Source organism: Triturus cristatus, chromosome 5_2 (genome assembly GCF_964204655.1).
Source record: "Triturus cristatus chromosome 5_2, aTriCri1.1, whole genome shotgun sequence".
Classification (NCBI taxonomy): Eukaryota; Metazoa; Chordata; class Amphibia; order Caudata; family Salamandridae; genus Triturus; species Triturus cristatus.
Genome location: NC_140588.1, coordinates 1057628602 through 1057642712, shown reverse-complemented (window position 1 = coordinate 1057642712; position 14111 = coordinate 1057628602). Strand labels below are relative to the sequence as shown.

Genomic DNA, 14111 nt, shown 5'->3' with positions numbered 1-14111 from the left:
TGCAGTAAATTGTGAAACCTCCTTCATCACTCCTCGACTGGTTGACATGTTTCTGCCCCAACTATCTTGCCCTTCAGTCAATGCGATATCACCAAGACCTAAGGGACACGTGTGAATGTGCCTTTCACTATGTCTTAAATAGTTAATCATGTAAAAAGATGATAGCAAATGGGATAAACCTGTCTTCCATGATACAGCAGGTACCATCTTAGGATCTGCTCCTAATCATTTCAATTGTAGTTAGCCGCTTTCAGAAGCATTCTGTGATAATTATCTGCCCCCGGCCACGATAGACTGATATATTGAACTGAATTATTTTGGAATTTCTGGGAGAAGGCTGCTCTTCAGGATAGAAAGTGTCAAGCTGAGAGATGGTACAAAAAGGTGAATCCCCCTGTGTCTGGAAGTTAATATATTTGATGAAGAGTCAGGGAACTCTGCCTTTCAGATAAAACAGCACGGAATAAAGAAAACACTGAAGCTGACTGGGGCAATCAGGAATCTTTTGAAAGGCGGCAGAGCTTCCAGATGGCCTTCTGTACCACTGCATCCTTCTGATCAGCCAATTATGTAGGGAGTCCTGCCGCTTACTTATCAACAGTGTGACTATATGACACTGGAAGGGGTGCTTATCACTGAACAGCTAATGCTTGGTGGGACTTTAGTTCCTTAGGATCCAGTGGTGGATGTCACCCTTCAATTTATTTTAGCAACAGGGTTCATGTCACACCAGTTGGAAGGCAAGAAGAGAAATGTCACACTTAATGACCCACTTCTAAATCCGGGCCTGCAGGAAAAGAAAGGGACTCTATTCTGGGTTTTCACATTAAACATAGTAATGTACTCTACGAGTTTAGAGATGGAACTTCAGGGGTACTTACTGCCTCCAGCACAAACAACAAAATATCAAGTATTTGGCGGTGAATCCAAAATCTGGGTGCTATCACACCAATGGCCATCTTCAAGAAAGGCTCAGATCTTAGAACCAGGAGGCGTGGATCCATACCAGACATTCCGAGTAATCACGCTCTGCGTACATTCATTGAAACTCTTGAATGATTTGATCATAAGTTGATTATGCCTGCTCTGAAACAACTTCACATAGGAGAGCTACTCAAGGGAAAGGTCCACAGCCCTTAGCCAAGAGGCCATGGTGGATGACAAGAATACTGTCCTCTGAGTTAGTGCAGACACTTGCGAAAGCAGAGGAATGGAAGGTAGCGCTGCAGTCCGAAGAGCTGCTCAGTTCTTCTCTGCTGTGGCCGTTTTGTGTCTTCTTTGCAGGTAGAGTCCCCCCTCTTTTTGTTTGTCTTCTTTGCTGGCGGAAGCCCTTCCCCCCATCCATTTGTCTCACGTCTCTGAAGTGGAGAACTTCTCCTCCATCATGTTGTCTCCCTTCTGTGCAGGCGGAGGCCCCAATCCTCTCATCCTTTTCCTCCCTTCTCTGCAGGCGAAGGCCCCACTCCCGAATTGTTTTTCCCTTCTCCAGAGGTGGAGGCATCTCCCAACCATTTTGTCTCCCTCCTCTGCATGGGAAGACCCTTACCATCCTTTCTATTGTGTGCTGGCTCTCATAAGGTCTCCGAATTGTTTACTCTGGTCGCAGAGCTTTATATTGTAATCCTGTGCTGGATACACATTTTATATTGTGCTGTGTTCACCACTCGGTGGCTTATTGACATATTTGTGGAGGTTGGAGTGCAGACACTTATAAGTTGGTTTCTGCAACTCTTTGTAGACCTAGTTCAAAATGAGCTTTTGATGAAAGTACTGCTTGCTAACCACGAAGGCTTTTCCCCATTGTATTTTTCTCAATCTGTGGAATGCTGAGAGGGTTCTAGGAGCAGGATTGAAGGGGTCTGGAAGAGATATTTGGTTGAAATGTATCTCAAACTAATGGATGCTGTTACAAATATCTGAATTTAGGTGTAATTAAATTTATTTGGAATAGAAAGAACCTTGAATTTGTTGAGTTAATATGTTGATAGCCAAGGTCAGATTGTGCAATATGGTCATATTGTCAAAACATAGTTGTCCATTATATGTCAGAATTGTGCACGTATTGCAGTTTATTGATCTTTCCCAGCTGTATCTTATGTTTCACCAGTACAACCTAATCCCCTCCCAAACAGCAATCCTAAGAAAAAATATCTATGTATCAATTTATAAGCGTATAGGTTGCTGCGTATCAAAGAGGCCCTTTACCTTTATGTAGGAGCTTGGAAACAATACAAGTTCATCTATATCCATGGGAGATTTACACATTTCAATGGTCTAGCAGGATTACAATTCACCTTTTACAGTTTAATGAGACTTCACACATATTTACAGTTTCATACACAAGGAGATTAAGGGCTTTCTTCAAATATTGGCAGATGCGTTTCTCCGTCACAACGGTACGGGATATCCTGCCTGCCAAAATGTAAATCCCATTCTATCTTATGGGATTTATACTTCGGCAGACGGGATATTCGTCACCGTTTTGACTGAGTAACCCGTCCGCCGAGATCCAAATCAGGCCCTACGTCATTTGCACAGTATGTCACAACGATGCTTGGGCCAGGATTAGAGCCCAGGTCCACAGATTGCGTGCCCTATCTACAGATATACAATTCTAAATCATTATTCAAGATGTGCCTCTCCCTCTCCTCTGAGTTGATTAGAAACTGAAGGGCTTATGTACGAGTCCCTTGCGGTACTTCTACGGCACTGGTCCGTCACTTTGTTGACACACTGGCAGCGTATATAATGTGCTACGTTGTGCTATATCTACAAAGTGACCCATCTAGGCAGATATGTGACTTTGTAAACCCCTTTGCTACATTATACCTGCATCAGGTATAATGTATGTAAAAAAGCCTCATAGAAGTGGGGCAGTGAAGCCCCACTTCCAGGGCGCCACTGCGTCAAAACCTTAAGCCTGCCTCACAGCAGGCGTAAGGGTGACCCAGTGCAATAGTTATAGGCCTCCCCCATGCATTGCTGGAGTTGCGTCATGCTTATGACACAACTCCAGCAATGCGTGGGTTTTGCGCCAGCAGATACGTCAGGATTCCTGATGTATCTGTCAATCCTTGCGACATGGAGCACCATACAGTAAATGTGGCACATCCATGGTGTCGCAAGGAGCGTACACTGAAATGTGTTGCATCGCTGTTTTCATGCAGTGATGCAACACTCTTCATAGATGAAGCCCTGAGTTCCTTCAAGAGACCTGGCATTTCTAAAGTCTACCTGCTGGCAGGTGCAGTATAATTAACAGTCTTCCAGGGTTAGCACATTATGCATCCCCTTGACCAGTGGCACCCTGCTGTGGGATACATGGACTGTTACAACCTTCCATCAGCCCTATCCCAGATCACTCATCTTCAGGACAGGTATCAAGATCCCAGCTTCCTCCCAGCTTCCTTCACAGAATGTTTTATCCTGTGTAGCTTAGCTGAGCCCCACCTTATTGTGTTTCCATTCCACAAATACGTGCTCATTAAACATAAGTTAAAATAAGATAGAGCTAGACACACCTCGGCTTCGGCGAATGTAAGGTGCAGAGGGATGAATTTGTAACAGGTTGTTCCGAACTGGATCCATTCATCAATTCCACTCGCTGGGCACTTGGAGGCATCAGAAGTGTTCAGCTTCGTTAAGGAATCAGATCCAGAGTGGTCCATCAGGTCATCTTCAGTCATCATTTCTGCAATTACAGGAGCAAAAAACATTCTAATCAAATGAGTGGGTGACGACAAAGCTACATGTCCAAGCCTAACCCGCTGCCTGCGGTGACATGTTCGCTGTACACAGCACAATGTAATGTCGTAGAGCCCAGTGCCCTCATGCATACAACAAGACCACAGGGACACATGCAGATACCATGTTGAACTGGCTACGGGCACGTGCGCCTTGCCCCTTTATTGGCAGGGCCACATGTACAGTGACACCTGTGCTGGAAGTGTGTGGGGTAAGTATAAGCCAGCCCGCACAGAGTGCTTGGTGCTGGCAACAACTTGAACAGTGGACACCAGTGCAATGGAAACAGAAAACACCTGCATAACAGAGTGAACTGCTGAGCAACATTGGTGGAGCCGGAGCCAATACAGAGGTAACCCAATTTTCAGTCAGGAGGTTCCGTGAGTTGCAGTGCACTGAGGTAGGGGCACCAGGGTTGAGCGTGCACATGTGCAAAATTGTCTCGGATCGTATCCCTCTGGATATCCCTGCTGAAGCTGCCGTAGGGTGTGTCACACCTGCCACATCGCACCCAACAGCGTCCAAGGTCCTCCACGTTGCCTGAGGTGACAGTTGCGTCCGCAGTCCACAGCAGAATAACCAATCATAAATCCGGGTGTGTAGCTTGACTACCACCTCCAGTCGGCATTCCTGCATTCTGGTTGTTGCCTCCTGCCCTCCCATTGTCTGTGCCATCTCTCGTCCGCACATTTGCCACACTTTCTCATCATAGTCCCAGGTCTTCCCCACTGTAACATTGTTGCATGAACTGTCCACAGCACAGAACTCAAACAGAACCTGTCCATGATTAGTGGTGCAAAAAGTTAGTGGCCCCCGATGCAGTGCGGCAGGCACAGGCACTTATATGTATATTTAACTTGATAGGGTCTTTCAGCCAGCCCTTTTCATCCATTGGTTTGTTGTGTCGGCATGGGCAGTGGGACAGCCCATTTGTCATTGGCTAACTTCACTGTGAGTGACTGCATTCTGCGCATTCTCTTGGAGTGCATACACATGTAAATTAGTTCCCTTCAGTGTCAAGAACTACAACAGCAATATGTGTTTTTTGAGAACAAAAAATATTTTTTGATTTTAGCAATGATTTTGAGGCATGCCGCCACCTCCTTCAACAATAAAGTTTTCCAAAAACCATTACAAAACAAAGCAAACATTGACAAAGGCAAAAGTCTGGCAGAAAATGCTAGCGCTATTGGCTTTGCCAATGCTTATTCATATACACAGCAAATTCCATAGCCTCTCTGCGCTGAATGTGCATTTTACTACTTTGCCCCCCCCCCGTCACCGCACAGTGCTCCGATGCCCTGATGCCCTTAGGACGCTAGATTGTGATCTAAAACTCTCTGGGGCAGATTTACAAGCCCCCTGCGCCACCAGTACGTCACCTTTCGTGACGTACTGGTGGCGCAGGGAGCTCCTCCATATTTACAAGGAGAGGAAAAGCCATCCTTCGTGACTTTTCCTCTCCTCGTAAATACGGCCCCTTCAAATGCAGCACTTTGCGGTGGAGTGGCATTCCATGGATGTTGCTGTGGGTGTTCCCACGCAAAACCTATGGAACAAGATACATCTCCAGATTTCGGAAAAATCAAAAATCTTGAGATGCGCCTGAATGCTACGCCACCCTAGAGGTGGTGTAGCGAGGCGCAACGAGGAGAAATGTTTTAATTTCTCCTCATTTTTTCCTCTTTCAATGCGTGCTGCATTCTACAGCACGCATTGAAAGAGGAAAATGCCTGTAGTGGTTGTTTTTGTGCAGTAAAGTGCCCCTTCCTGCACAAAAGCAATCTCCCCGTGACGCAGGCATCCTTGCACCATGGTGCAAGGGTGCCTGGGCAAGCGCAAGGCTGCTGTTTGTGAGCCAGCACAGGCAAAGCACAGAGATGCGACATATTCTTGTAAATATGTCGCATCCCTGTGCTTTGGAAGTGCCGCAGCATGGCACAGCCAAAAGGCTTGCGGTGCCACGCTGTGGCACTTCCTTGTAGATCTACCCCATGGTTGGTAAACATAGGTTCCTGTGATGTCAATCAAGATTCGAACTTTTCACCTGCATGCAGCTGCATAGCTAGGGTGTCATGGTCCACAGTGCAAGCAATTAAAAACCACTCTAACAGTTAATTAGGTAGTAAAACCACTGCTCAATTGGGCCCTCAGGCCTCTGGACCCTGGTGCACTGCACCTGCTGCACCACTGCTAGCTATGCCCCTGCCTGCATGTGCTTCCTTAGACCTTCTCACACAAACTTCATTTCTGGTCCGAGTGTTCAGCATGTGGTCCAGACTAACTGGTCCGAAAAATATCTGTTGACATACTTTTGTTCTATTTTAATTTGTTGAGAATCATATTTACCCTCCTGGAGGAATGCGAAAAGTTGAATTTTTTCTAAAATTGAATTTTCTGCTAAAAAAAAGTAGGCAACATTTCCTTAATGAACACGTAATATTCAGTACACGGAGTGGGGCTGCATGTATGAGTGACATAACTTGTCCCAGATAGTCTGGCCACTGTGATCAATATAAGACAATCAAGGACGGTCCCCAAAATCTCATTTAGAAGTTTTGGTTGAAAGTAAATACCATGGGGCAGATTTACAAGCCCCTTGCGTGACTTTTGCGCTGCAGTTGCGTCACTTTTTTCAAGCAACAGCGGTGCAAACAATGTGGCCTATTTACAACGTGATGCATCTAGGGAGATGTGTCACATTGTGAAGCCCTGCGTCACATTATACCTGCGTCAGGTATAATGTATGCAGGGTGGGCGTTCCCACGCAGGAAGGCCTCGTAAAAGTGACTCAGTGAAATCTATAAGATTTCACTGCGCCACTTTTAGGACGCCACTGCGTCAGAACCATACGCCTGCTTCAAGCAGGCGTAAGTAGTGACGCAGTGTAGTGGGAATAGGCCTCAACACGCATTGCTGGAGTTGCGTCGTGCTTGCAACACGACTCCAGCAATGCGTGACTTTTCCACCAACAGATGCGTCAGAATTTCTGACGCATCTGTCAATCCTTGCGCCATAGAAATTCATGCCCCCATTTGAAATTCATGCCCCCTATATATATATAGGGGGCATGACACGCTCTCGCGCACCAAACGAAGGATTGCCAGAAGTATTGGTAGCGCATCAGAGAGAAAGGGAATAGGGGAGTTTTCTCCTCTTGGAAGCTCCGCAGTGCTAACCCTTATCATGGACAGAGGCAGCATAAAAGGGCACTTGCTGTGAGAAGGAATGCGTGCACATCACAATTTGGTACGTTGTTGAGACATTGTTCATAAAACGCTATTTGGGCAAAACATGAATACTAAGCAATGCCTCGTGATTACAAAGCAACGATGATGCATGCTGGGGGCTGTAGTTGATCCTATGGCCTCGTGACCACATGGTAAATATTGAACTCACCTGTGAGCAAGGCGTGGTGACGCCGAAACCGGTCACGACTTGAGTTATATATATGCTGCTTCAGACGAATAAAGTCTTGTGTTTGCACAGAAGTCGGAGTGGGGCTTTATTTTTGAAGCATTGAATACGCAGGCTTCTCCGCTCCTGCAACCTTTGAGCCCACCCTGCAGAGTCGGTGGCCCCCAGTAAACGGAGGATGTTGTGCTGGATTTTATGGAGGGGGCATGACACGCTCTCGCGCACCAAACGAAGGATTGCCAGAAGTATTGGTAGCGCATCAGAGAGAAAGGGAATAGGGGAGTTTTCTCCTCTTGGAAGCTCCGCAGTGCTAACCCTTATCATGGACAGAGGCAGCATAAAAGGGCACTTGCTGTGAGAAGGAATGCGTGCACATCACAATTTGGTACGTTGTTGAGACATTGTTCATAAAACGCTATTTGGGCAAAACATGAATACTAAGCAATGCCTCGTGATTACAAAGCAACGATGATGCATGCTGGGGGCTGTAGTTGATCCTATGGCCTTGTGACCACATGGTAAATATTGAACTCACCTGTGAGCAAGGCGTGGTGACGCCGAAACCGGTCAGGACTTGAGTTATATATATGCTGCTTCAGACGAATAAAGTCTTGTGTTTGCACAGAAGTCGGAGTGGGGCTTTATTTTTGAAGCATTGAATACGCAGGCTTCTCCGCTCCTGCAACCTTTGAGCCCACCCTGCAGAGTCGGTGGCCCCCAGTAAACGGAGGATGTTGTGCTGGATTTTATGGAGGGGGCATGACACGCTCTCGCGCACCAAACGAAGGATTGCCAGAAGTATTGGTAGCGCATCAGAGAGAAAGGGAATAGGGGAGTTTTCTCCTCTTGGAAGCTCCGCAGTGCTAACCCTTATCATGGACAGAGGCAGCATAAAAGGGCACTTGCTGTGAGAAGGAATGCGTGCACATCACAATTTGGTACGTTGTTGAGACATTGTTCATAAAACGCTATTTGGGCAAAACATGAATACTAAGCAATGCCTCGTGATTACAAAGCAACGATGATGCATGCTGGGGGCTGTAGTTGATCCTATGGCCTCGTGACCACATGGTAAATATTGAACTCACCTGTGAGCAAGGCGTGGTGACGCCGAAACCGGTCAGGACTTGAGTTATATATATGCTGCTTCAGACGAATAAAGTCTTGTGTTTGCACAGAAGTCGGAGTGGGGCTTTATTTTTGAAGCATATATATATATATATATATATATAGATATATTTTATCTACTGGCGGTTGCCAGTAGATAGTTAGAGTTAGGATCGTGTTTCCATAGGAAATCTCAAAATTCTATTTTGAATAACTTTGGCGTCGGTTGACGAATCCTAGCGAAATTTTCAAAACTAAAAGGGGCGCTCCGTTCAGCTCCTACCCTGAAAGTCTCGGGGTGATTCGTCAAGCGTGGGCCGAGACAAAGGGGGGGTCCCAAAACGCGTTTTCCCCATGTTTTTTTCCATAGGACCTTTAGACACAGCTACAGCCCGAACGGCTGAACAGAATTACTTGAAATTTGGCAGAGAGGTAGCCATAAGGTCAAGGAAGTGCCTTTCGCAGGTCTGGTGTAAATCTGTTCAGTATTTCCTGAGAAAATAGCATTTAAAAGCATATCAATATCTATACGCGCGCAGGGTGCGCGCACCGTGCGCGCACCGTGCGAGCACCCTAACGTGCGCGAGCGTAATTCTGATTGGTGGTTACATGTTAGTCAACGTTCGAATCGGTCGAAATCAGGAAGTGTCGGCCGCCATTTTGTTTGTTTTCAGTGCGAGAGTGAATAAGGAAGGTGGCGAACGTGAAAAGGGGGCAGGGTAGAGAGTTCCTGGCCCCCTAGCCCTTGTCAGGGGGTCCCTGAAGGACCCCGAAGGCAGATTTTTAAAAAAAAAAATTTTTTTTAATCGCAGGGGTGCGCGCACCGTGCGCGCACCGTGAAAAACAAAAAAAAACGTACAAATTCACTGAAAAAACCATAGGTTTCACACACATTATAGTTAGGAATTAGCATTTAAAAAACCTTGCAAATTCACTTAAAAAACCATAGGTTTCACACATGTTATAGTTAGGTGGATATTTCACTCGTAAAAAACCAATGAAATTCCCCCGTTATAGTTGGTTCAGATAACTATAACTCGCGCGACCGCCACTCTATCACAAGGATGATGTCATCAGTGATGTCATGAGTGATGCCACTGACCATGTCATGAGTGATGTAATATGTGACGTCATGAGCAGTGGATTGCGGGCGCGCGAGTTGTAGTTATCTGAACTAACTATAACGGGGGAATTTCATTGGTTTTTTACGAGTGAAATATCCACCTAACTATAACATGTGTGAAACCTATGGTTTTTTAAGTAAATATATATATATATATATACACACATATATATATATATATATATATATATATATATATATATATATATATATATATATATAATTACGTAGATGTGAAGTTAAGTAAAGTAAAACCTAACTTTCCCATAAAACTTACATACACAATATTTTTGTTCTCGATATTCTTGACACAATATTTTGTCCACACAGTAATTTTTTCCTTGATACTTTGTCCAAACACATTGGTGTAAGTGTAATATTTTTGACATCCACCCCCAGAGTAATGCAATTGCCTTACTCTTGTGTGGATGAGTAACCACCCTCCCACAACCTCTCTAAGATCATCCCTAAACCCCTCTTATTCCTCCCTAATCCCAACCCCCTTTTGAAGTAAGTCTGTCCCTATTCCCACCCAGACCCTCCAGTCCCACCCACATTTACTACTGCAATGTATACTTATCATGCAGAGGCTCTGCAGTCGAGGTGGAGAACTCTGAACTTAGTTTGAGAATTGCAACTTGCATTACATTTTGAAGTACTACAAAACATACTATAAAGTGCAGTTTGTGAATCAGGCCCAAAGTCCCTTCTATAGAGGCTCTGTTCCCACCTGGGCCTGGATGGGAATGGAATGAATGAATAAATAAATCTCAGCCACTGGGGACCGCTCGGGCAGCTTCCCATGCCATTGTTTTTTGCCAACTACGCCACTCCAGAGAGAGGGACCTGTCAAACACAAATCAGTCTTGACCATGATCCAATAGGAATTTGGGCAGGACTGTTCCTATTGGAGCAGGTCCAGGACTGATTTGATCATGGTGGTCCTCGTCTAGAGTGGCAGTGTGCATGCAAAACATAGGCCTGGAAACAGGTACAAAGCGACTGCCAATGGCTAACATTAATTCAAGCATGCCTTACTTCACTTTGCTTCTTTTGTAAACAAGATTGAATGTAGGTAGAAGGTCATTTATGATCCTCTGCCCAATGACTGTCCCGTTCTTACCATTCCTGGAAAGTTAGGATTAAACTTTTTTTTTCCCTCTTATCTGGCTTAGCTGTAGGACACACAAAGTGATCCAGTCCAAGTCAATCTCTCACTCTCAACTGTGGGAGATAGGCTGATAAATTCAGCCAGCCTGCTTGGTTGCCGAGATCAGAGCCTGAAGTTCTTCCCTTTGCCCTGGTGATGTCTGCTGCCTGGCAGTGCTGGCCGAGAGTAGTCCCAGACCTACCTGAAAGTGGGGCTCCATGGAGTGCATTAAAGTCCTCCAGAGCCCCCTAATTAGAGATACTGGAAACCTGTAGCAAGCTTGACAAGCTTGTTCCCATGCAGCACCCACAAACATTTTCCTGAATGTTGGAATCCCACTTTAAGCAACTCAAGTACCCTATCCTCTGAGTGGGATAGTGTAAAGACTGGCTGTCTACCAGTCTAGTTACTGGAGGGAAGAGCCTGGCACAAATGTAGGACCCATCTTTATTTTGCTGGGCTTTGCCGCAGTGCAGCCAGACCCAATCCCCATGCATAGAGAAGTCATGAACTGGACCATAAAGTTTGTTGTTAATTCTTTGTCCCATTTGGGCTTTATCATGAAGGTGCTTGAGTCTCATGGCATAGTGACCACAGCACCCTTGTCTGAGCATACCTATTTGTTTTCCTCAGTACAACACGCTAAGTGCGGCATGTATGCTCAGACGCGGACCAGTTTTCACTATGCCATCGGACTCAATTGTTGCTCTAATGACGAAGTCCAGAAAAGCCAAATCGGTCTAATGTTGCTTGTATTACCTCTCGGAGGGGACCTGGCTTTACAGTCCAGACTGGACTGTTAGTATTGTGGCTAGACTAAGGCTGATTTGCATATCCCTAGTGTCTGAATTGGCATGGGAGCAAAAAAATGTGGACTGAATTTTGGCCGAGTTATTCCCAGGCACTGAGATTAATACAAGCAATCCACCCATTACTTTTATGTTTCCTTCACTATACATAACCTGAGCTGTCTGTAGGGCTCACTTGAGTTCCTCTCTCTGCCAGCCCGGCTCTCACCTTTAACCCCTGTCCCAGTACCTGCACCACAGTATTACATTAGGCTCTTCTGTATTACATAGCATGCCCTATGGAGCCCCATATGGGAAGGCACAGTACCCCCCATTGACACACACTGTGCCACAGCTTATTCCCTGAAGACCCCCTTTGTACAAGCATGGCTCGCTCAGTAAATGCCCTCCGTGCTGGAATGGGTCTCCCCAGTGCTCTTGGTGTACGCTAACATTGTACTCAACATGCACCCCCTCTGTGCATCTTCCTTATTGACTCCCTCTCTGCCTTTTGACTGTTTTATTAGAGTGTCTCTGTACAACCAAGGCTCACCAGATACAACCCAACGCTTCTTGCATAAAACGTCATACAGACTCCCTCAGTCCCTGCATGTAAGGCCTCCAAGTATCTCTCAGTCCTTACAGGGCTCTACTGGATAATGTCTATGAGGACCCAGGCTTCAGACTCAACCATGTGTTGGCACAGTCACTTACCCAAAGCTTTGCAGGTCACCAGTCCCAGCAGGGAGAAGACTATGAGCAGAGATTTCATCGTGGCAGAGGTTGGAGACTCCTGTTCCAAAGCCAATGTCTGCAGAAGCTCAGTCTGAGCCAAGCACAGCACAGACTTCCTTCTTCTCTGCTCTGGCGCAGTCCCTTTAAAGGAGGACTTTGCAGAAGTACTTACACGTGCTACCTATGATACTTATCAGCACCTTTATCAAAATGTCCTCACCGCCAGGCTTAATTGAATGTGGAGCAATCCCTGAAAGCACCCAAGAGTTGTCAACAGGAGGCATTTCTCAAGCCCTCGCTGATGACAGGGCATGGTGGGGAAATCACCATGTCCTTAATGTCATGTGATGAGATCTGAGGACAGGATATGCCAGACAAATTCTCAAGTCTTCTTGTGTATTGGTGAAAGTGATCGAAAAAATATATCTCAGCTGTAACGTATAATCATGCAGTGCAAAAAGCTGGGTACGTTAACTCAGAGTATTTGTTTTGCAGCAATTTTTTTTCGTAATTTGAGTTTCACTTTTAAACTGCTATACACCCATTAAGAAGCATCCAAGGATAGAACATTCAATATATAGCACTATTCGCGTCTTTAAAATTTCGCAAGATCCTGACTTCATCTAGAAAGAAAGTCCGTGTTCCAGCACTTGCCTTCGAGAATTTCGGTATCGTTGTATGTGAATTACATTTAGAAAGTTGTGGTAGTTGAGTGGCTATAAAAAGGTTATTTTGTATAGTTATGTACAGCGCCTTTGGAAGTGTGGGAGTGTAGACGTCATACATCTTGTTCCAGCATAACAACTTGATGTTTCTCCTCGTCGCCAGTTGTAATATTTGAAAGTGTAACGATATATTATGCACCTCGAAGATGGGCTTTCAAAGAGGCACAACGATGTGGAAAGAAATGGAGGAGCGTGAAGAAGAGTTTCAGAGCTTAATGGCAAGAAGAAAACAAGCATTTAAATCCAGAAGGGGCACAAAGGGAAGAATGTTGTCAGACCCGGTTTGCGAGGGTTAACAGATCAAGCAGGAACTAGGCCTCAGCCGGGAGGGCTAGAGTCATTTCCCTCTGATGTGCCAGGGCCATTCCCACCACGGCTATGCAAACTGGGGGCAAGTACAGTCTCTTTTGTCTGTTAGTGGTAGTGATGGCAAGCAGTCAAAGGCTTCTCAGGGAGGTAGTATTAGGGTGCACAAACCCAGAACTCAACAATCACCAAGCAAAATGTTATCTGTTTCTCCATCCTAGTGCTTTACTTTAGGAAAGGAAACATACTTTATTACATATATTTAAACATATATGGTACAGGTGAAGGTACTGGCTCCTTGGGATACCACCCACCCCCTTCCTTTAACCTAAACATCGACACATATCAAGGACCAGATTAGCATAGGCAGCGTTTTTAAGTTGAGTTCCCATTAGAATCTCACTAATTGCAGGTCTCCATGTTCAAATCAAAGCTGATAGGGAACTGCGAACACACATCCTCACTCCCTTCCATTTCTGGGAGGGGATGCACTGTTCACAGGAGCAGACCTTTATCAATGCAGACAGCCGCAGCAAAAGACAACAGTGAGTGCTGTCGTCCGAGGTCCCCCGACACAAACACAGGTACTTGGAGTTGCACAGGACGTACATGAGGGGGATGCCCTCTCGACTTCAGACCTGCTTCTGAGTCATTTCAAAGGGGTGTCAGGGCAAATCTTGGTTATTTGTTATCTCTTTTGCGGAAAAAATTCCAGAGGGCAGTTTCATCTTTTTTTAAACGTGTTTCATACAGTTTTTATGAGACTTCCTTTTGTGTGAGCAACATCAAGTTACGGCCAACACGTGTTTCGCCCCTTTTACATGGCCATCCGGCCTGGGGCTTCCTCAGGGCGTACAATAGTATTGAGGGACATGAATATAGTCCCGTAGAATCGGTTGGAAAGTCCTTTATTTTCTGATAACTTGCAGTAAAGTGTACAATGCCCCCGATCGGTCTGTCCTTGCGGTCGGCAAAATCGGGATTGAGGTATACCCTAGCATTCAATACGGCAGATG

The 14111-nt window shown here is 45.5% G+C and overlaps 1 protein-coding gene across 1 annotated transcript in view; it reads right to left on the bottom strand.

The window, feature by feature from the left end:
• The window catches only part of LOC146829660 (C-type lectin mannose-binding isoform-like), a 58448-nt gene extending 46248 nt beyond the window's left edge, over positions 1-12200 (bottom strand). Inside the window, exons 1-2 of the mRNA XM_085606711.1 lie at positions 12044-12200; positions 3522-3691 (exon numbers count right to left, since the gene is read on the bottom strand). Coding sequence (XP_085462837.1) covers positions 3522-3691; positions 12044-12101 — 228 coding nt within the window. The 5' untranslated portion in view covers positions 12102-12200. The remainder of the gene's footprint in view (positions 1-3521; positions 3692-12043) is intronic.
• Between the last annotated feature and the right edge of the window lie 1911 nt (positions 12201-14111).